At 35.0% G+C, this 24,796-nt stretch overlaps 1 protein-coding gene across 1 annotated transcript in view; it reads left to right on the top strand.

Annotated features, from left to right (window-relative positions):
- SCN7A (sodium voltage-gated channel alpha subunit 7) overlaps window positions 1–24,796 on the top strand; it is a 74,948-nt gene that overhangs the window by 42,130 nt on the left and 8,022 nt on the right. Inside the window, exons 11-21 of the mRNA XM_081143205.1 lie at window positions 4,351–4,444; window positions 5,147–5,385; window positions 6,491–6,664; window positions 8,140–8,496; window positions 13,290–13,724; window positions 14,835–14,940; window positions 15,602–15,756; window positions 18,346–18,519; window positions 20,473–20,580; window positions 23,255–23,533; window positions 24,272–24,325. Coding sequence (XP_080999331.1) covers window positions 4,351–4,444; window positions 5,147–5,385; window positions 6,491–6,664; window positions 8,140–8,496; window positions 13,290–13,724; window positions 14,835–14,940; window positions 15,602–15,756; window positions 18,346–18,519; window positions 20,473–20,580; window positions 23,255–23,533; window positions 24,272–24,325 — 2,175 coding nt within the window. The remainder of the gene's footprint in view (window positions 1–4,350; window positions 4,445–5,146; window positions 5,386–6,490; window positions 6,665–8,139; window positions 8,497–13,289; window positions 13,725–14,834; window positions 14,941–15,601; window positions 15,757–18,345; window positions 18,520–20,472; window positions 20,581–23,254; window positions 23,534–24,271; window positions 24,326–24,796) is intronic.

A 24,796-nucleotide genomic window follows, 5' to 3' on the forward strand; every position in this document is an offset into this window, starting at 1 on the left:
GATTATTTCCTAATTTTCCAATATCTTCATTCATTTGGCTGCTCTGGATCACACAAAGCCTTTCTGATTTTAATTAAAATATTTCAATTGTAAAGAATTTCTTTCCTTGGAAGAGTACTAGGACATTTTGTCATGCAAAGGTTTTCCAGAGTGAGAGTAAAAAACATTTTCACAAGATTTCTTTTCTTTTCGCTTTTTATTATACATAAGAAAACACTGGAGAGAGAAGAATTTAACATGTAACGTACTGAGGACCCTTTAGGTGACCGATCTGAATGAAGACTAGTCAGAGTCTAATTCCAATGTTGGTATTAGTGGGAGAGCATTTAGATACTTCATATTCTCACATTATAAGAAAGCATTAGATCATATTGGCTGAAAGCATAATTTTGCAGTAAGATAAATATAGATTTCAGTCCATTTTAGTCACTTAATGGATGTATGATATTTGCCAATTCTGTTAATTTTTCTCAGCTTCAGCTTCTTTATCTGTAATATGTAAATAACTATAATATCTGTCTCATAGGTTGTTGTAAGATTCAAATGAAATGAATTCATGTTAAGTGCTTGGGACTTCTTAGAATATACTAAGCAACTGAAAAATGTTAATGGCAAATTACAGGGAACATAAAAAGGCACAGCAGTTCATATGAAGAATTCTTCATCAACATAAAATTTTTGCTTCTGACTATATCCCCTTTTAGGGTAATTTATAATAATAATGTTAATAATAATGCTTATTGAGCATCAGCTATGTACTAAACACAAGTGCCTTCATGAGTCCTCAAATTTAACCCTCACTGAGGAGTTACAGTTTCAAAGTTTGATCTATATTTATTGGTATTTGATTTCTTAATACAGAGGAAGAAAACCCAGGGTTTACCACTTCTTGTTTCAGTGCTGAAAAAATATTATACCATCAATTACACAATTTTCAAATGAAACTTTTCTGTAAATTGTCAGTTACTGGCAAAAGCACAGGAAGAGAATCAGTTACATACAACTGCAGGATTATAAATATTTTCATATTATTTGCCCATTTAAATTGACCTTTTCATAACCCATCTATCCAGTTAAATAAAACGTTATTGTCAATCTGTTATATGCTAGGCATTATACTAAGCACTGAAGATTTAAAAAAACTTTAATAAATACAAATACAATATCTATCTTTATGAAGCTAATGATCTAGTGGGGAGATAAACTATAAAATTATAACACAAAATTGTAACTCTAAGACCACCAGACATTACGTGTTTCCCAATGTTATGAAATAGGAAACATAAAACACCACATATAATAAATTACTTTAAAAAATCTGAGCTAAGTCTAATAAGCCTCTAGATATTTCTTTTTCCAGAGACAGTAGGAAAGAGAAGAACACATTAAATTACACTAAGTGGACACAATCTGTCAAAGAATGTGGAAAATTCTATAGTATAAGTGAACCAGTATCTTGAACAAATAAATCACATAGAAAAATAAATAAATTAAAATCACAATATAATCAATAGACCCATCAACTAAGTACAATTTGTAGATCTTATTTGTATTTTTATTGGAACAAATCAACTACAATAGAATGGTTCTGAGCAATGAAAGAAGATTGAACATGGTCTGGGTATTGGATAATATTAAGGAATTACTAATGGTGTTATGATTATGTTTCTTAAAAAGCTTACTGTCAGGCAGGGAAAGACAGATGCTACATGATTTCACTTATATGTGAAATCTAAAGAACAGAACAAATAAAACAGAAACAAATGCATGGAGCAAGCTGATGGTTGCTAGATGGGAGGGGGGGTTGGAGGGCTGGGTGAAAAGGTGAAGGGATTAAGAAGTGCAGATTGGTAGTTACAAAATAGTCATGAGGATGTAAAGTACAGCATAGGGAATATAGTCAATTATATCATAATAACTGTGTCGTGCCAGGTTGGTACTAGATTTTCCGGGGTGATCACTTTGTAAATTATATAAATGTCTAACCACTATGCTGTACACCTGAAACTAATATAAAATAATATTGAATGTCAACTATAATTGAAAAGTAAGAAAAAAAGCTTATTCTGTGTAATTATATGATGTTTAAAAATTGATTTAAAATCTTTCAGAAAAAAACTTGGATGAATAATACATTAGAAATGAAGAGTATAATATTGTTGAAGCTGAATATTAGGTTTCTGGTGGTTGATGGTATTACTCTCTACTGAGAAAAAAACAAAACTAGCAAATGCTATAAAAGAGAGAAATACGCTGCTTTGAGAGACTATGATAAAGCATTTCTCCGAGTCAGGAAAGGTTTTTATGAGGAACTGTCACTTGAGCTGAAATCAGAGGAATGAGCATACTACATGGGGGTGGGGACAGGGTGAGTCAGAGGATTAAAAAGGCCAGTGTGGCTGCAGTGGAGAGAGCAAATCTGAGTCCAAGATGAACACTTCAGGTATTCGTTGCTTAATGTCACAAGTATGACTGGGTTCCTCCTTATTTATACCTCCCTCCAGAGGGAATTTAAACCAGTTATGAGGAGAAGCCCAGTCCCTTTTCCTAGCCTAATTCTGATATTGAATTATCTGAAATCCAGGCATATGCCCTTATTAGCTCTTAAACTTCCACAAAAAAAGTTATTGAGTTATGATCCTCTGAATTTTCATTGTAAACAGCTGTGTCCTCAGGAGTCGGCCCACTGTGGACATTCATTTAATATTTTTGAGAAGCTCAATCAAAATATGCGGTTTGTTCATTTTATATTCTAAAATACATCCATAGTTCAGGCCAAATTAGTAGAAAATTTAGCATTGACTATATAAACAATAACATTATTATTCTACTCACTCTACCCTTCAACTCCCCACACTGTCTTTACTGACTTGCTCTTTGGTGTGATTCCATCAAACATCATCATGATCAGAAATAGCTCTATGAGAAGTATTTTCTTTATATTATAAAGAATATACAGTAGAAGATATTATTCCCTATATCACCCAAGTGTCATCTTTATGAAGATACACTTGGGAAATTCTTGTCAAATCTTAACAGAAAAGTTGTACTTCTGTTGTTTTTTAATCTCATGGAAATTTGTAATTGTATAGTTTATAACATATTTTATGTAACTTTATAAGTAAGCTAAAATAGTTTCTTAAATAATCATGGTTTAAATAAATAAGTTAACTTTACATCTTCAGCTTTTAGCTTACTTTTTGAATTAAAAAAGGGGAGGGGAGGGGAACAAGATCTGTAGAACTGCAGTATCTGCTAATGGAACTCAGTATGTTATACGATTGGTTTTCACCTCTTTTAGGTCCACTATTTGTGAAATTAGAGGGGATTCAACTGGTACTGAGTTAGGTGAATATGACTCCTTTCATATCTATTATGCCTCTTCAAATAGACCACAGCAGAACTTGCCAACCTGAGTGTGATGCGTATAGGTTATTGGTGAGCCTCAACTACTAATTCTCTCAGTGTGAAGGTGGCATCCTCTCCCAAGCCAGTTACCTCTATCCAAGCGTAGCCTTGCCTGTTTACCCCAAGTTAACAAATATATAAATATTATTATCCTTTGTGTGTGCCAAATGGAAAACTCTTGGAAAATCTATAGTGTAATATTATCTCCCCATCCATTGTCAATTTCTTACCATTTAAATCCAATTACAAATTTTATACATGGTCACTAGAAACACCTTGAGCTATATTTGTAATACTTGTGAATGTATAGAACTTGTAACCTCTCCATCAAAGTTAGGAGTCTGGAGTGGCTTCTCAATGCAAGGATTCTTTCTAACCTTGTGTGGCTACATCAGCAAAGCAGAGGGTATCTTAATTAAAACCATTGCTCAAGAGACATGAGAGACAGGAAGAAGTGATTCCTTTATGGAATTATCATATATGTTCTAATGAAAGCAGTTTTAAAAAATCTATTACCTGGTATTCTTCAAGACTTACTTCATCATTATAAAACCAAATCATTTTGATTTTGTCAAGAGAATTTGCAAAGTTATAATGTTAACATATTCTGAAGGAAAAAACTTAAGGTGTTAGAGGAATACTGTTGTTATTCAATAGTATGTTTGCCAACTGGATATCTTACACTAATCCTAAACTATACATTGAATTATTTGTCAAATATGAGTAATACCACTATCGTTCTCTGATTTACTCCTTTTATAGTGGACCTCATATCATAACATTATTTTGTCGAGTTGCAAGTTATACTCATTTCCCAAAAGAAAAAGAAAAGCTTCTGGAGGTAAAACTCAGCATTTTTAAGGAGGTTATAAACCTTATAGTTATAGTCCTGGGTCAACAAAGGGAAGAAGCCAGCATTAGACTCATCAAATTTCTTTTTAGACCAAGACCACACAAATAGAAATGAAGAAAAGATCACCAGTTTCTACACTTGCTCCTTTGGATGTGTTGGATGCTGCTGCTGTCAGTCATGAAGGTAAAGGAAAAACTATTCAGACACTATGGAAGGCACTATTCATAAGATTCACTTTTAAAGAAATTCTATAATTGCTTCAGAAGTTTACACAATAACTAAAATTTAAGGAATAACATGAGAATATTAGGATGAATAATTTATAAAAGTTACATAAACACAGTGTTTTAAACATTGGAAAGGGTCACCAAAGAGTGCCAAGGAATTTTTTTTTTAACACTGAAAGTGACATAGAAGTGACAACTTGTAACTAAAAATAAAGCCTGGAGAGTGTGTGTGTGTGTGTGAGTGTATAACATTAATAAGCTCCTCTCTATATTGACTGTTTTTTTAACATATAACCAGTAACTCATTATCATGCCAATATTGAAAGACATTATTTTATAAAGCCTATAAATCTAGAAATTATAAATTATAATACTCTCAACTGTATTCCATATTTGTTTTTTTGACAGATACTCCTATATTTTACTTCTAATTCACAGCTTGTCTCATTTTCATTTGTCTAATTCAGCTAGCATGAACAAAATAGAAGAAATTTACTTTGCTTATTAGTATAAAATATTTTTCTATTTTATTTTATTTTTTTTGCTAATTCCAAGTCAGAGGTCTAGTTTCAAACCTCTTTTTACATGCAAAAGTCAAAATTTTCTATTAAAGTTAGGCAATTTGCTAAAGTTTAACTTTCCTATTCTTTCATTGCAGAACATAAAAATTCTCAGAAGAGATGCCCATTGTGTTGGTATAAATTTGCTAAAATTTTCTTGATCTGGAATTGTTCTCCCTGTTGGGTAAAACTGAAAGAGTTTCTCCATGTGATTATGATGCACCCATTTACTGATCTTTTTCTCACTATGTGCATAATTCTAAACATATATTTTTTGGCCATGGAATCTTATCCAATGAGTGAGGAAATCTTCAGTGTTCTCAGCGTTGGAAACCTGGTAAGCCTCTTATTCTATGTTATTTTAATTTGCAATTTCAATATTTTTTTAGTTGTCATTATCCCATTATTTTATTTTGTAACTTCAGTATGTTGCAAATGCATTATATAAGACCAAGATGAAATATTGTGTTCCTGCTTCCCCACTTTGTTGCCTCAAGCCCTGTTTTGTAAATGTTCTTATCACTGAACAGGTTTATACCTAGAGTTTAAATTTCTGCCATTTAAATTTGCAATTCCTCGCCAGCTGCTTGGCAGTCAGGTTAAGTGGAAATTATTTCCTCTCACTTCCCAAGTATATCCTCTCAGTCCCATAGTCCCATAGTTCAGAGTAGAGCAGAAGGCAAATAACAGACCCAAGTTCTTCACTGACACCTGATTCTGAGTCCTGACTACAACTGCACCTGACCCTGTCTGCTCTCATCACCTGTCTATGCCTTACATTGGAGCTTATCCTTTGAAAGGTATTGTTGGGATTCACATATCCTTTTTATCCCATACAATGCAAAAGGCAAAACAGATTTGTATGAGTTTAAAAATAAGTCACATTCAAGCAAACATATTGTATTTAATTTTTCCCCCCTTTTATTAGGTTGTTATTGTTTAGTTGCTTGGTACTCATACAAACAGCCAAACTGCTACCAATTTTGAATTATACATTTACTTGATACAAAAACAGTAATGTAGTTATTTCTGACAGTATAGTTTTCAAAAGACAGGTTCCATAGGTTTATTCTGCTGCATTTTTTCTGGATCATATATGTACTTCTTTTATTCTTTTACAAGTTAAAAATTAAATGTCTTAACAAATATTCTATATACCAAAAGGAACTATTCAAAGTGAAAAGACTTTTTTAACCTTCAAATATTCTTTTATTTTCTTCCAGATTGGCTATAAAAATAATTAAAGATTTTTCTATACAGTGTTTGATGTTAGATTATTAAATAAAATGCATGAGTCTGTTGTTATACTAACTCCAAAACTAACCAGATATTGACAGAAGGACTGTGAGGAATGTGGCACTGAAGTTACGGTTTCTGTGCATGAGGGTTCTGACAGAGCTATTGCAGGCACATTCTCACTCATGTGTTTTGTTTTTATTTAGGTTTTTATTGGAATTTTTACAACAGAAATGATTTTTAAGATAATTGCTATGCACCCATATGGGTATTTCCAAGTAGGTTGGAACATTTACGACAGCCTAATTGTGCTCCATGGTTTAGCAGAACTCTTTCTAGCAAGTGTTCATGGACTGGCTGTTCTTCAATCACTCAGGGTGGTAAGTAGAATCCAAGACCTAAATTTTATTTTATGAAAATATATCTCTGTTTTCTGAAACATAAAATGAAAAAAGTAGTAATACAAATACCACTGGGACACTGGGAGTATTAAAGGAGTTAATACTGCCCCAAGAAAGAGTGTGCAGTCTCCAATGCTATTATTTAACCAGAGCATTAAAGGAAATAAGCCATATATGGAGCAAATTTGAGATGTTGTTCTAGCAAGCAGGGCCAGGGGTGCTGGGCCAGTTTTGAGGAGCAAGATGATGAAGAGCCCCAGAAGCTGAATATCAATGTGTAGCTAAGGAACTGGAACCAGGTATTTCTAAATGCAGGGTAGAAAGTTTTACTAAATAGAAAACTTCATATAACACCAGTCAGACCAGCAGAATGTTGTTATAAATATTATTAAGTCAGAACCAATAGATGTCTGCAATGAAGGGTGATGTTAAGAATCAGAAAACTAGGCAAGGTAATAATGCTATTAGAATGGTATTTATGAAAATGTTAAGTATTTGTCAATAAGTTGAAAGAATGTAGCAGGAATCGAGAACAACCTGTCGTAAACCTCACCAGTAGACTTTTCAAATCAGTGAGAAAAACATATAAAAGATGTAGTTATCAAGCTTATGGATGAAACAAGACTGGGAAATATAAAAACTATGATCAAAAATAGGATCAAAATGTCTCAAAGGCTAGTAATGGACTGACTATAAGATGATTAAGTTTTACATGGATAAATGTAAAGCCCAGCTCTTGAGCCCAGAAAGCCAAATATGTATGTACTAGAAAAAGTTAAGGAAGGTTTATAAAAATGATGTATGGGTTTTAGATGACTAATTTTCTTGTGATATGGTGGCTAAAATGTTAAAGTAATCTGTGCTGTATCAATAGAAATAAAAAATTTAGTGAAAAGAAGGAAAATATTCAGACTAAACCTAGAATGTTGTGTTTGGTCTTTAATGTATTACTTGGAAGGGAAATACATAATAAAAACCTCAATAGAATTCAGTGGAAACCGACAGGTTTTTTCAATATAATCTATATGTCAAAATGTGGAAAAATACCCAATGTATTGTGAAAAGCAAAACAGAATGGTTAGTTGCCCTACTGGATATTAATTAAATGTATAGCTAGAGTAATTATACTAGTATAACAGTAATTATACTAGTATAATATTATACTAGTAATTATAATAGTATAATATTGAATGGGCATTGACAGATCAATAGAAGAAGATATGTATGGATGTCATGTAAAAAGTTATAGAATATGTATGATGTATGAAGAATTGTACATAAAATGAATTTTAGTGGTTAATATTAACAATGCTCAAAACTGAACATTACATTAAAGACAATATATGTGAATGTGTATAATGCTGATAAAAACTTTAATGTGTATCATAATAAATAGTAACCAAGTTTTTTTGGTATTTTGTTTCTTGTTCTTGTTTTTTGCATTGCTCTATTAGTTAAGAATTTTCAAGTTGGGGAAATACTGGCCGACATTTAAGATTCTGCTGCTGACTCTTACGAAGTCATTGGTGGCCCTGAAAGACTTGATCCTGCTGTTGTTCACGTTCATGTTCTTTTCTGCTATTGTTGGCATGAGGCTGTTTGGTTTGAGATACCAAGAATATGTCTGCAAATTAGACAAAGACTGTCAACTCCCACGCTGGCACATGATCAACTTCTTCCACTCCTACCTGAACGTGTTCCGGATTCTCTGTGGAGAGTGGATAGAGACTTTATGGGATTGCTTTGACATAGCAAGCCGATTCAGCTGTATTCCTTTTTATATGATGGTCATTTTAATTGGAAACTTATTGGTAAGTAATCCATGCTTTTAAATTTTCCTTGAGAAAATTATGTATAATATAGTCAAGTATTTTCATGATGTGGATTTATGGGATCCAGTGTTCTATAACTGCTGTTCAGTGTGATTTCACCTAGTCACATGTGGCAATTGATCAGTTAAAACATGATTGGTCTAATTTGAGGTGTGCCCCAAATGTAAAACTATCCACTGGATTTGAAGTCTTACCCCCCCAAAATAATGTAAATAATTTCATTAATAATTTTTATTGAATTGCATTTTAAAATAATATTTTTATATATTTAGTTAAATAAAATGCTAGCAGATTAATTTTATCTGTTTTTGTTTATGCTTTGAATGTGGCTACTGAAAAATTGCATATGCGATGTGCATCATGTTTCTATTGGATAGCACTGGCTTATAACCTTGCTGCTCAAAGTAGCATTGGCATCATGTGGGAGATAGTTATCAATATAGACTCTCAGAGCCTATCCCAGACCTATGGGAACAGAAGCTACATTTTAACAGTATCAACAGGTGATATGTACACACATTAAATTTTAAGAACCACTTATACATAGCACTAATGGTCAAACTTGGATGCACATTGGAATTACCTGGGGCATTATAAAAATATACTAATGCTTTGGATCCATTCCCAAAGATCCTGATTTTATTGGTACATGGACATCAGGATTTTTAAAGAATCTTTATTTGATTCAATTGTGCAGCAAAGTTAGAAAACCTCTGGTCTATAAAACCATTATGCATTCACTAAGAGAGAAAGCTTCACTTTTAAATATCCAGTAATTGAGGTGGTGCTATGAATTAAATAAGTAGCTTTTACTTCTTCAAAGAAAAAGGAATGGCTTATGAAAGAAAATTGTTCTTACACTAAGAAAAAAAAAACAGGACTCAATATTTGCTTTTATTCATAAGTGATAGAGATTCCCAAAAGACTAAAAAAGAGAACTCACAAGTTAAGACTCCACGGTATTGGTAGCCTTCCTTGTCACTTGTTTCACCTTCATCATAACCCCTGTCATACACTTATCACACTGGCATTATGTTTCATTGTTGGTGTACTTGTCTTTCTTATTAAACTGCTCCTTGAAGGAAGGGTTCATGGCTGTTCTCTTGATCATCAAAGCCCAGAACAGTGCCCAGCATGTAAAAGTATTCCAATGCCCTCTGCCTTTGTACAGAATTTTGTTAATTACTTAACATTATTTAGAAGTTTTAGCTGGGCACCTTTCAGATGTTTTGCCTGAAATTTAAGTAGTTTCTGCCAGGTGAATTGTGGTATCTGGTTAAGGTCAAGTAAGCCAGAGAGGGGTAGAAACATGAAAAGAAATAGAAAGCTTAATATAAAATCCAGTCACTTTTTATTTTTTATTAAATTTATAGGGTTGACATTGGTTAATAATATTATATAGGTTTCAAGTGTACAGTTTGTAATATATCATCTGTATATTGTGTTGTGTGTTTACCACCCAAAGTCAAATCCAGTTACTTTTAAAAAATAAAAAATCTGCTTATAAATATGTGTTATTCCATATATACTTATATATTCCCAAGCTAAATATAAATTAAGATATAATTAGAACAATATTAAAATAGGAGAGCCTAAATACATTTTAAATTCCTTGAATACTAATCACAAAAATAATTACTTAAGTAAATCTCGAATTTTCTTTCTCTTCCATATTACTTTATTTTGGTATGAGTTGCTCAATTCTCACACAATAGGTAGATACATTTGAGGTGAGAGAGAGAGCAAATTTCAGGGAACACTTTTGAATGTTTTCTTATATATACATTCTTTCACCTTTTATCTCAACACAAAAGCAATAAATATGTGTTTTGAATCTTGTAACACTGTGATTGAAAGAAAGTAACCCTAAGTTTATATAATATAATTTATATAAACTTCCCCTTCCTTCTTTATTAATCTTCAAATTAGAAGAGGTAATCAAAGCTCTATAGCTTTGATCATTTACAAAATACAGTTTTTCCTTTTTAATCCTTCAAGAGACCAGGCTATTTTAAATTCAGAGCACCCTTTAACAAAGCAGAAGCACTTTACAGTATTTAAAAGTTCTTCATTTGTACCACAGTTCCCTCCAAAATATTTGGACCTTTATTTTCAGCCTTTTTACATTCTTATTATATATGTATGTACGCATGTATATGTGTGTGTGGGTATGTGTGGGTGTGGGCACGTATGTCTACAATATAAGACATCTTAGATTGCAAGCTCTTAAAAATACAATTGTTGTAGCATAATTTTCCCCTGTCCAAATTCTGGCACAAAATCTATTCTTTCATTTATTCTACAATTCATTCATTTTTTCAACAAATATTTATTTATTACTAACGTTGTGCCTAGCACTGTGCTAGTTGTCTACTTAAGAGAAAATGAGGTTCTTGTTTATATGAAGCTTATAGTCATGAAATTCTTACGTAATACCCTTTCCTTATGTGTCACTGTGCCTAATACTTAACCAAACAAAGGAGGGAAAAGAAACAGCCAGCTACCTTAAATTATATTTGGTCTTGCCCTCTTACATCCTGAACTTACTATCCTTTGAGAATTGTAGAGGGGCTAACAGTATAGTTCCTATAAGGGTCATGGAGCCCAACCCAGGTTATCTGTAAGTCTTATTGGCCTTATTGTCAAGTGAGACACTAGTGTGAGAATAATCCTGTGAATCTCTGGGGGTATTGGCATTTGATCAGTGTATTTTCAGTTATGTTTATTTTTTTCAGTTTGTCCTCTGAGACTCTGTCATCATAGGTTATAGAAAATATATCAGTTCAGATGATCTCATCTGTAAGAAATTTCCAATTTTGAGCCATTTGTACTCTTACTGTTTACATGTTTGACTTACTGTTTACATGTTCTTAAATATAATGCATGTCATTTGAACTTTGCCCTCTAAAAATAATATGTAAAGCATAAAATTAACTAAGTCTTAAGCTCAAATATCTGAAGAGAGGAGAAAAAACTTCCATAATAAACAAAATGCTCAAATTATTACTTTAAATCTAAGAGAATAAGTAATATTAATCTTCAACTCTCCAAAAAGTACATCTATACCATACAATTTTATTGTTCCACCAAAATATGGTTAAGATTTATGATTATCTATTGGATGACATTAATGTCTGCAATAACATTTTGGTTTTCTGTGAGTCTTATTTGAACTTTATTCCTATGTATATGAAAATATAGGTACAGAGAAGTAAAAGCAGTCAGTTAGGATTGAACACTATATGGTGAGCAGTTCATATTTTCTCAGGTGTGTGTATGCATGAGAAAGACAGTAATTATCAGAGTTTCTGAGAACTTCATCTCTTCACATAGATGCAGAATGCTGAAAGAAGTTTTAACAAATAAGCGTTTGGAGATCTTTATAGGCTTATTTTGTTTTGTGTACACATTAATGTCAGTATAATTATGCTAAGAGTAGATCTTAATGTGTGAAGTAATCAGAAACACAGACAGGAAACGTTATGTAAGTTATATATACAGCAGCTCCTCCAATAAGGACATTTCTCTTAATGTCGTTTTTGTCACCTGACCATGACCCTGAAAGAGAATAAGCAGGTTGGAAAATAATTGTCTTACTTATTTCTACTAATGTTTTCTAAATGTATGTATGGCTCACATTTATTTCATGGTTTACTATTAGAAATGTTTTGGATCTTTACTTAGAAGTCTAGTGATGTTTTGTGACCAGAAATATGCTGTAAGAACTTAGTTCTTATTTATACCAATTAGCCTGTGGCAAAATTGGTTCTGTTATATGTTATTTCACTTAAAGTCACAGTTTTCAAGAACCTATGAACGACGTTATGTTAAGTGAGGACTTACTGTTTACATGTTCTTAAACATAATGCATGTCATTTGAACTTTGCCCTCTAAAAATAATATGTAAAGCATAAAATTAACTAAGTCTTAAGCTCAAATATCTGAAGAGAGGAGAAAAAACTTCCATAATAAACAAAATGCTCAAATTATTACTTTAAATCTAAGAGAATAAATAATATTAATCTTCAACTCTCCAAAAAGTACATCTATACCATACAATTACAAACAAGATAAAAATCTGATTCTCTGGAAACTGAGCATGCTTTGATCGATCATATTTCTTAATGATAGTAAACATCAACATGGACACTATCCTTGAGTTTGAATAACTGGCAAGTATTAGTAATAATTCTTCTATCACTTTTTTCTTATTTGGCCAAATTTATTACCACAAATAATCAATTAACCTACATAATCCCTGTGCTTGCATGTCTCAGAAAAATTAGATATGGGCCTCAGAACCGGAATTGATCCCTCCCAGTGAAATTTCTTATGGGTTTGCAGAATCCATGAAGATGTCATTAGACATCTTCCTGGGATAGAACCAAAGTGAAGTCAGCCACCTGGAGTAGCAATTCATTTTCTCACCTTGCGAGAGAGGCAGCTTGACTCAGGGAAAGAAAATAAGCTTTGGAGTAAGACAGACGAGTTCAATCTGTGTGACCTTTGATAGTTAACATCTATAAACTTTGCCTTTTTCCTCTATGAAAGAGAAACAAATATTTCATAGAATGTTCTGCGCTTAAGATGCGTTCTGGCTACACAATCCTCTAGCACAGCACTGGACCCATTGTAGATGGGTAAGAACTGAATAGCATTGTAGTTCATATGCTGTTTTCAAATCTCAGGTCAGCCCTTTTAAAGGATTTTTTTATTGTTTAAAGGGAAACAAAAAATGAGATACACTTAACCTTATTTACTTATTCATTTAGATACTTTACCTGTTTCTGGCATTGGTGAGCTTCTTCAGTTCATACAATGCTGCAACGGCTGAAGAGAATGATGAAGCCAAAAATCTCTGGCGTGCCCTGGCAAGGATTAAGAAGGGAATAAGCTATGTGCTTTCTAAAATACTATGTAAAAGACTAGATGGTCCCAAGGACACAATGGACCATGAAAACGATCCTCGTGCTAAAGAGAACATTTCTGACCATACTCTTTCTGAATTGAGCAACACCCAAGATTTCAAGGTCAAGGAAAGAAGCACTAGCACAGACAAAAACACAATGACTGAAAATGAGAGTCAATCACTTATCCCCAGTCCTAGTGTCTCTGAAACTGTACCAATTGCTTCTGGAGAATCTGATATAGAAAATCTGGATAACAAGGAGATTCAGAGCAAGTCGGGTTATGGCAGCAGCAAAGAGGTGAGATATTTCAGTAGCCTGATGCCTTATTTACTGATTTACAGCATTGTTGATAAGAAGGTGAGTCAGCACTGATTAATTGAGCACCTTAATGGCTTATTGACAATTACCATTAAGGTTTAAGCAAACAAAGCTTCCTAATTATATTTCATTGACATGTATTGTGTATAAGACCAAGAAGTAGGACAAATATTTGTAATTTTCTTTTTTATATACTGCATCTAGAGCTTTCCTTGATCTTTAAGAAATAAGACTGCTTTTCTTCTAAATGTTTTAAACACTTATCTTAATTTTTATAATGAGAAAGTGATTTTTTACACTATTAATTTTAGGATCTTGGTCATTTTAAAAGACGATATGTTTATGTCCACTTTCCAGTAAGGTAAAGTAAAGCATTGTGAGAAAATCATTTCAAGTAAAGGCCAAGCATGTCATTTGCATTGTTACCACATGTCATGACTACCTTATTCTAGCCAGTCTTGAACTTCAGTCAAGAATAGAGTGGGAAGAAATATCAGTCTCTGCAAGTAGCCTCTTTTCTAGGGCTGGAACCACTTTCCTAGGTCTATCCTTGACCGTGTTCCTTGTGCCGTTTCTTCATTTCACTTCAGGATAACCTTACATGTCTCATCCTATGATGACATACATAAGAATGTCTGGACTGGATAATACAGTAAATACTAAGTATACCCTTGTCTCCCCATCTTTAGCATCAAGGGGAGATTTACTCTGATGCTACTCATCTGATTGAAATAGCATACTGGGAACTTGGTGAATAACTTCAGGAAAATTTTGGAACTCAAATCCTTTTGGAAATTGGAGATAACCTAATATATCACTTGGGTGGACAGTGTTATTAACTAAATATTAATTTTAATTAAAATTATTTTATCTTAAATTAATTTTTAAAATAACTTTTAAAACGTCAATCACACAGATATATACACATTTTAATATCAATCATGAACTTGGCCTAAAGTCTTTTAAAGCTGATAATGGTCTTTTGTGTGCATAGTTTTCTTTTTTCTTATTTCTAAAAATGAAGCAAATTTTAACTACAGTGACTAAATGAAACTTTATTCACATTTCTGGTGGGACTTTACTTTTCAGAAGGTAAAGCCATCTAGCTCATCTGAATGCAGCACAGTTGATATTGCTCTCTCTGAAGAAGAAGAAATGATCTATGAACATGAAAAGCCAAAGCACCGTAAAAACAGTAAGAAAAAAGTTCCTTATACTAAATTTCTTGACTGGAAAGTAGAGTTCAAAACCCTATGCACATGTGCCCTATTCACAAAGTACTCCATAATCCAGGTTGGTTCTTAGATAGTCTCAAATAAAATTCCCATTCCCATGCCATCTAAGAATTGAAATCAATTTAACTGATTTAACTGATATTATAACTCTTAATATTTCATAAATATTTGTGAATTTAAATGGGAATGTTTGTATGCCACGTGAATCTTCAAAGAATGACTTTTCAGGCATTATGCCAATATGCTACTCAGGTGTGTGTGTGTGTGTGTGTGTGTGTGTGTGTGTGTTTTTAGTAGTAGTAGTAGTAGGAAGAAGAGAGGAGGAGGAAATAAATTCTATTCTCAGACTCTGTCCCGAAGGCTTAAGGAATGCACTGAGTCATCTCTGCCTTTCACAATTTCTTTTAATTACCAAACTCACGAGTTTTTGTTATTGTTGTTGCTTTCTCAGTGGTTGTAGTGTTCAGCACAGAAGATGTAAAAATCAAATTCTTATAAGTCAGAGACCACCTATATTAGATTCTATAAAGAAATAGTTGAAAGCATGTGGAAGAAACTATGAGATGTTTATTTTTTCATAAATTTTAAAGATTTTTTTCTTAACAATTTTATTCTTGACAGGTTATGAACGAAGATCTTCACCAGGTCAAATCAGTAGAGACTCTAAAAGAGGAAAAATTTGGCGAAACATAAGGAAAACCTGCTGCAAGATAGTAGAAAACAGTTTTTTTAAGTGTTTCATTGGCCTTGTCACTTTGCTCAGCACAGGTGCTCTGGTAAGTGCAAGTATGTGAGATTTTTATGGGAAAAGTATATTAGAAGTCTGTTAATTTGTAAAGTCGCCATACCAAGTTAGTTTCCCCCTGTAATACTTTTTATAGCACCAAAGTTTATAGGCTATGATTTTAGTTTTGAAGACATACATCATAGTCTCTTTAAAATCTATACAGGCCTCATTTAACATTAAATAAATAATACAGTTTCAAAATATGTAAATGACAGTGGGGAAAAAGGAATGTTAAGAGATCCTAATTCTTATTTTAATAAAGTTTCATATAAGAAACAAAGTTTAGGCTTCTGGTCGAGATGGCGGTATAGGTAAACACAGTACTTGTATCCTTCCATAGTCATATCAAATTACAACTGACCTACAGAACAACAGTCATTAAGAACCACTTGAAATGTAGCTAAACAAAAGTCCTACAATTAAGGATATACAGAAGAAGCCACGTCAAAACTGGTAGGAGGGACAGAGATGGGAAATGGGCTGATTCCACACCCATGTGAGGTAGATAAAAACCGAAGAGATATCTTTGCTGCAGAGATCCCTCCTGAAAGCCAGGGGTGCCACCCCCATACCAGGCCTCCCAGCCCAGAGTTCCAGTGCCAGGAATAGAAATCCTCATAACTTCTGACTGTAAAAATCAGCAGAGATTGTGGCTGGGTAACACAGAGACTGCTGGAGTCCCAAGTGTTCCTCTTAAAGGGCCTGAGCATGGACTTACTCAGACTCTTTCACTCTGAGCTCTAGCACTGTGGCAGCACCTTCAAAGGCACCAGAGACATACAGGGAGGAAGTGAATTATCAGGCATCAGGGCAAGAGCTGGAGGGACAGCTTTCTCCCAGACAGAAGTGCTGGCAGAGGCCATTGTTCCTTTTCAGAGCCCTCCTTCCACACAGCCTGCAGGCAGGTGCTATATCTGAGTCTCCATCCACCTGACCCCACCCTGGTGATTTCCTGAAACCTCACACCACCCAACTTGTGGGCCCACCCAAGCTGTTTCCAGTGGCTTCTCTGTATGAATGGCCTGTTTTGGTTCATGCTTCAGACTTTCCTAAAATCTCTCAGATAAGCAGCATCTGGTCTCTGAGTGCCTGTACCTCTCACTAAGTCTCCCCAAGCCCAGCACTGGTCTTGATTCTCAGGTTAGCCTTTCCTGGGCACCTCCAAACAAAGTACAAGTAGTAGCCATCTACATACCACTTTGTAGCTCATGTCAGGTGGCCTGGGCAAATACAGGCAGTGGCTGACCTTGGCCTGCACCTCCCAGGAATTCTCAGAAGTCTCAGAGCCAGCAGACCCAGTGGACAGCTTCAGATTATGTCGATGCACCATCCAACCACCTCCACAAGCAGCACACTGAAAAGGTGAACTCAGTAGGCATCAGAGCCCCATTGAAGTGATTCCAGCTTTGTAGGATTGGCCCCTACACAGCTAATCCTCCACAGTAGTCACAGCCAGTCCTTGAAGCTGATCAGCCTAAGGGCAAACCCCTCCCATTGACATGCCAACACCTGTCAAGGCTGAACTACAGCAGGAGGGTGTACACAGCCCACACGGGGGGGCAGGGGCACCTGGAGCACCCTACTTGGGTGGCTGGTAGGTTGTGACCCTGGACCCTACAGGACACCTAGTACAAAAAGGCATTCTGCCAAACCTAGGAGATGTGGCAGCTCTACCTAGCACATAGAAACAAACACAGGAAGGCTGACAAAATGAGGAGACAAAGAAACATGAAAGAACAGAACAAAACTCCAGACAGATAACTAAACAAAATGAAGACAAGCAACCTACTAGATGCAGAGTTCAAAACACTGGTTATAATGATGCTCAGTGAACTTAGGGGAAAGTAGATGAACTTGGTGAGACCTTCAACAAAGTGATAGGAAACAAAAACACAGAACTAGAATGTATAAAAAAGAACCAGACAGAAATGAAAAATACATTAACTGAATGAACATATTACAGGGAATCAACAGAATAGATGAAGCAGAGGATCTGTAAGACAAGGAAATAGAAAACACTCCATCAGAATAGCAAAAAAAAACCAAAAAAAAGAATTTAAAAAATGAGAGTACATAAAGAGCCTCTGGGACAAATTCACGCATACTAACATTCACATTATGGGGCTGCCTGAAGAAAAAGAGAGCGAGCAATGAATTGAAAAGCTATGTGAAAAAATGACAGGAAACTTCCCTAATCTCATGAAGGAAATAGACATAGCACAGAGAGTCCCAAACAAGATGAGCCTAAAGAGGTCCACACCAAGATACATCATAATTAAAATACATTTCTGTTAAGCTTGATTAACTGATTTGGAGCACTATTTAGAACAATTATGAGACCAAGTTCAATCTCTTTAAGACGTGGTTCTTGGATCAATTAATGATGCCTGTTATAGGCATTGGATCAGAAAATGATACTTGTGGATTATGTGAATAAGTCCAAGCAAAGTGAACCAGCCCTGTGACTACAGCCTATGACTTTGCTCACCATCTGCTTACTAGAGATGGCATTCGATTCCCCTCAGGCAAGACTTTTTAGAAATTACATGTATGCTAATCCTTAAATTTTTTCCCACAGGCTTTTGAAGATATATATATCGATCAAAGAAAGACCATTAAAATCTTACTAGAATATGCTGACATGATCTTCACTTACATCTTTATCCTGGAAATGCTTCTAAAGTGGATGGCATATGGTCTTAAAGCCTATTTCACTAATGGCTGGTACAGGCTAGACTTCATGGTTGTTATTGTACGTATGCAAAACTAAATTTTAAAGCTCTTTGGTTTGCTGCTCCCTCTTTACTCTTACTCTTTTACTATTCCATTTACTTGTATCCTCCTCTCCCTATACGTTTTTAGTTACCAACATCCCAAATTTCTTCATTTGTAATGTTTACTATTTATCCTTTTCTTCTCATTCTAAAACTTAAAATTCAGCACTTCACTCCTGGATTATTCTAACAGTCACCCATGTACCCTCTGCTAACAAAATAGGTTTATTGCACAGTATTTTGAAAATATCACCATCCTAAAATATTTAAATTCTGTTTGCTCAACTGTTAAATTATCCAAAACGAGACTACTTATCATTACCTTCACCAGTACCACACTAATCCCAGCAACCAAAAATTCTCGTTTGGATCACTGCAGTAGATTCCAAACTGATATTCTTGTTCCCACCACTCCCACTTTCATTCTGTTCTCCACATAGCAACTGTGTCTATTTTACTATTGTAAAATGGGAGTCAACTCAAGTCACTTCTCTTGAAACTCTCCAACAAACACTCCATATGGACTCACTCAGAGTAAAAGCGACAGTCTTTGCAAATAAAGGCCTACAAGTCTCTGTATGATGCAGTCTTATGTCCTCCTACTCACCCTTTCTTTCCCCCATCCTGGTCTGTGTGCTGTGCCACCAGCACTGGCCTTGAAGCGCCTCACATATGCCAAGATTGCTTCCGTCTTCGTGCCTTTGCACTTACTCTTCCATCCACCTGCAAGTTTTGCTGGCCCAGCTCATTTATGTCTGCTTAAATGAAACTCTGAAGTTAGGTCTTTCTGCACCACCTTTTTCAAAACGACAGTCACTCCACTACTTCCTTTTCTTTCTCTGCTTTCTTCGTCTCCAAAGCACCTACTAATATTATATAATTTATTAACTGATCTTGCTTATTGCTTGTCTTCCCATACTGAAAGATAAGCCCCGTTCGGACAGAATTTTTTTTTTTCAATTTGGTTCTCTCCTTATCACCAATTCCTAGAATAATTCATGTCACGTGGTAGGTGTGCAATAATTTTTGCTGAATGAACAAGTGGCCCCTTATTGTATAAGTAATGATTGAAACTTCTCAGTCTGTAAATAATAACTTAAAATATCTGACTTCTCTCTTTTAAATTATTTCTTGTAAATTAACCTTCTACTCCAACCAAACCAGACTGCATATTTCTCCATGTTTACACATGATACCCTTATTTCAAAGCCCACTTCAAGACCATCTCTTTAGTATAGGTTAAAAAAGAACAACTTTTTCATTTATGTTGCCTTGTAAATACAGAAATATGAAGGTACAATAAAAGTTAATCTTAACTCTATCACCTTATTCAATCTCCATTAACATTTATTACCCTCAAATCATTTTTATGTATATATTTTTACTTTAAAAAATAACCTTACTATCTTTCTATACTTTGTACTTAGACTTAACAATATTCATATCCTTCTTGATGCCTGTCCTCTAAAATCTAATTTCCTATATTATCTTAACTATATTTATATATGGATGCATTTGTAAATATATTTAAAATTTTGTTTCAATGAATAAGTTGTATACTATTACTATTACTATATTGAAAATAATCATGAAACTGATTTTTAATCTCATTTCAAAATTAAAAAATGGATATAAATATTAATCCTTAATTATAAAGAACGTCAAATGTATGAATTTTGTTTATTTCAATAACATGTATTCTTATTACCAGAAAAAAAATTTAAATCTTTTTTTAGTGATTTCGACAAAATGATTCTCTTACAACTTTCTGTGAGTCATCGTTAAGATGTATTGATATGTATATTAAAGCTTTTGCATATTTCTTGATGGGCTTTGACTATGTATCTTTTTTAATGAATGCGAAGTTCTTTCTATAGACTGTTTTGTTAAAGTTAAAATCAAATCCTATTATTTATTTTTCATATATCTAGGTATTTTGTCTTAACTTAATCGGCAAATCTCGGGAAGAGCTAAAGCTACTGGCTTCCATTAAATTCCTTCGGGCACTTAGAGTTCTATCTCAATTTGAAAGAATGAAGGTAAGAGAGAAATTTCTAAACTAATCTACTAAACTTCTACAGACGTAAGGTTTTGTAATCTCATTTATATCTTTAACAATTCTAATACAAAAACCTTATATTCTACTACTTATAGAAGAAAGGTATATTACCTATGCTTATTAGGGTTTTAGGTCTGTTGCTCATAAGATATGAAAACTAATAAAAATAAACAAAAATTTAAAAAGCCCTAATAGTTAAGAGAAAATATTTTTGGCAGAAATCCACTTGTCTTGTCGCCGCCCCAAGGCAAGCCTCGTCCCTGAGTTCCCTTGCTTATTAAACCCGTGTAAGGGGCCAGTTGGAATTGAACCTGGGAACTGGGAAGGCTGTGAACCAGCCCTTCCCGATCAAATGCCCCCCTGCGCTGCTCCTCGACGGGGCCTCGGGAGCCCGGAGGCGCCCGGAGGCGCCCCGAGGGCAGAGCTGGGTCCACCCTGCGCCGCGGACCCTCCAGCGTTGGCTCCGCGGAAACGGGCGCTGCGGAGGGAGCGGGCGGGTGCGGCCAGCTGGGCTGCGGAGCCTCCTGGCGGCCGCTCGCCCGACTCCTCAGCTCCCTCCTCCCTGCCCTCCCCGCCCCACCCACCTTCGGGGGGGGGGGGGATGGTGCCCCCCGTGAGGGTGCGCATTGTCCCAGCGCCCAGCGCAGGGGTGACGGGAGCAGCCGCCGAGCTGCCTCCTGCAGAGAGCGCAGCCGGGCAATCCAAGGACAGGATTACAGTAGCCGTTCTTAGGTCAGGGTCAGATCCAGATCTTAAGCTCCATCTCAGCCTCCTGAAGTTCTGTGGTTTGAATGCTCTCCTAGGATGTAGCACTGAGTATATAAGGGAGCTACAAGATTACAAAATTAATATTTTATGTAGTTAACAAACTTCAGGTCTTGATGCTCTCACTTTTGAAATATTTGGGTCAACCATCTCCATGGCTTTTATTACATATGTACTAACAGGCATAGCATTTTTTTTATCGGAGGCATCAGTGCACCTATCGAAATATCTAAAGTGTCGACAGAGGAATGTGACTTAGTTTTAGAAATAAAGCCTTATTAAAAACACAATTAAAAGTCAAAATATTAAATCAAGACCAGAAAACTAAGGAATATAAGCAAGAAAGTACAGGCAAATGTATATGTATCCAGTAACGGCTGAGGGAAGGAAAGGTTAGAATGGTAGAAGAGAAAAATCAGTGGTCTCTCAGAAAAAGGGAGAAGTGATTTGGGGGGAGGGAGTCGAAGGTGTAAATGCTCACTGAAAGATAAAGAACTAGCAGAGATTGTCTTGGCTGAGTTGCCCAGCTGGTTGGTTTGTCCACGCATGACCCAAAAGGTTTCGGGTTTGATTCCCAGTCAGGGCATGTATCTTGGTTGTGGGTTCCATCCCTTGTTGCTGTTTCTCTCTCTCCACCCCTTTCTCTCCCTCTAAAAATCAGTAAAAACATATCTTTTGGTGAGGATTTAAAAAGTAGCAAAGATTGAAAATACTCTATTGGATATAACAACTGGTTTACATTTGCCATAACAGCATTAGTGGGGTGATACGAATAACATTTTGATTGTAATATTAAAGAGTGAAGGGAGTTGAGGAAATGGAGGCAGTGATTATAGACTATTGCTGTTACTCAAATTTAGGTGGTGAATTCACTTCCCAAACTTCCCACTTGAAGTGTTTTACCAGGGACACAGAGTGGTTCAATGAAGTGCTTTGTGATTTTGTGAGGTTTAGCTGCTTAATCAGTGTCTCTTGAAACAATCTCATGATCGTCTCTTATTTCCTCTGCCTCTTCTTTACTTTCTCCTTTGTAGGCTGTTCCTTCTGAAGGTTAGAATCCCCAAGAATTATGCCTGGGCCTATTTTGCTCTCATTTTATATGCTTTCCATTGATTTTGGAGAGAGAGAGGAAGGGGGAGAGAGAGAAACACCTATTCATTCCACTTATTTATGCATTCATTTGTTGCTTCTTGTATGTGCCCTGACCAAGGATTGAATCCACAACCTTGGTGTCGATCTTGGCACATCAAGAGGATACTCTAATCAACTGGAAATACTCTAACCAACTGAGCTACCCAGCCAGGGCCTCGTATGCTTTCTAGATAGTCTTACACATACACACAGGTTCACTTGTCTTGCCCATTTCTTGCACAATAGTTGATAAACATGAAATAATTCTTTATTCTAGCATTTATACTAATCGACTCTGTTCTTTTAATGATTTCTTTTTTACTAAAAACATTTTGAGAATATCTGGATTTTTAATGCATTTTTTGAAAATATATCTTTATTGATTTCAGAGAGAGGAAAGGAGAGGGAAAGAGAGATAGAAACATCAATGATGAGAGAATCATTGAGCACGCCCTCGACTGGGAATCAAGCCCACAACCCGGGCATGTGCCCGACCGGGAATCGAACCCTGATCGCCTGGATCCTAGGTTGACTCTCAACCGCTGAGCCAAGCCTGGCTGGCTTTAATGCATATTTTTAATAGAAATTTATTATTTTGGTTATTTAAATACCAGCATGGGTGTGGCCCATTAAATCTTTAGAAATGGCCCTTTTTCTGTTATTTCAATATGACATTACATTAATTAGTATTTCCAATTTAATCAAAATATTTTCACATTTCTTACCTAAAGTTTACCTGTTTGCTTTTTATATTCCAGGTGGTTGTGAGAGCTTTGATAAAAACAACTTTACCTGCTTTGAATGTGTTTCTGGTCTGCCTTATGATTTGGCTGGCTTTTAGCATCATGGGAGTATACTTATTTGCTGGCACGTTCTATCAGTGCATTGACCCAACAAGTGGAGAAAGGTTTCCTACATATGAAGTCAGGAATAAGAATCACTGTGAAAGTCTTATACTCAATGAGTCCATGCCATGGGAGAATGCAAAGCTGAACTTTGATAATGTTGGAAATGGTTTTCTTTCATTGCTTCAAGTAGTAAGTATGCTTTTGATTTTATCTATTATCTGTTCATCCATGCTGTGGGTCAACATAAGGACAAAATGTGGGTGATTAATACAATTGGTTATAAATTATTTTAGCTATTATTTGTTGTAGAAACATATTATGAACAAATAAGTTCATTTGGAAAAACAAAAGTGAAACAGTTCCTGCACTTTTTGGAGAAACCAGGGGAGATGAAGGCAGGACTGACTGAGGAAATGGCAGGTACTGGCCAAACCTATTTCCATCAATGATCATGTAATAGGGTCACAATATTTGGGCCAACTCAAGTTACTACAGTTTTATTTCTGCTTAGTTATTTGAAGAATGGCTACTCAGTCACCCAACATCAAGCAGATGTGAGGAGGTGAACCATTCCTGTCTTAGATCCCCCGTAGAAGAGCACATATATAGCACTTACAAGTAACTATGACACTTAGGTAGCACATATTTATTTACTATTTATCTACCTCTCTACCTATATCTCCCTCTTTCTATTTATACTATCTTAAAATATTTAAGTTATTAACTACAGTTACACTAAATAGTTTTAAATAGTTGTTAACATACAACATAAAGGTACTAATGAAAATGGGAAAGATCTGCTACACAATATATTGAAGTGTGGTCAGCCTTACTAATCAAATGTTTACTATATTAATAACAGATTGAGTTTTACTTGCCATGAAGCATAATATTTCTATAAGAATTAAATATATGCAATTTTTACAGGCAACATTTAATGGATGGATCTCTATTATGAATTCAGCTGTTGATTCTACTGGTGTAAGTACAATATAATCTTAAAGTCATTGCTAAAGTTCAAGCAAGGTCATTTTTGTAATTCAAGAACTGGGCACCATCAAGAACAGTAATTAACAGGGTAAAAGCAAATGCTTATGCTAGACAAAAGTTAAATATTATTTAGATTGAGTATTTCATGGACAATGAAATCCTTTCAGGATTATATACAATGGTTGAGCCCAATACGCCCATCTGAAGGAATATCAGACTTCATAACAATTATTAGACCAATACAATAAACTTTAAAATCCAGTAAACAAAGCAATGGTATCCCTTCACCAAGGATCAAAGAGGAAACATACCTCAAGTAGCATTGTTGGATTTCCTTGTCAGAAATTGTTTTATAAATCTTGTGTTTTAAAAAGTCAGTATCAATATTTTTCTTTTTCCCCCCCCACTTTTCATATATTTTTAAAGAATTTCTTTTTAGTGCACTTTTAAGTTCACAACACA

The sequence above is a fragment of the Miniopterus schreibersii genome (assembly GCF_964146895.1).
Source record: "Miniopterus schreibersii genome assembly, chromosome: 7".
NCBI classification, from domain to species: Eukaryota; Metazoa; Chordata; class Mammalia; order Chiroptera; family Miniopteridae; genus Miniopterus; species Miniopterus schreibersii.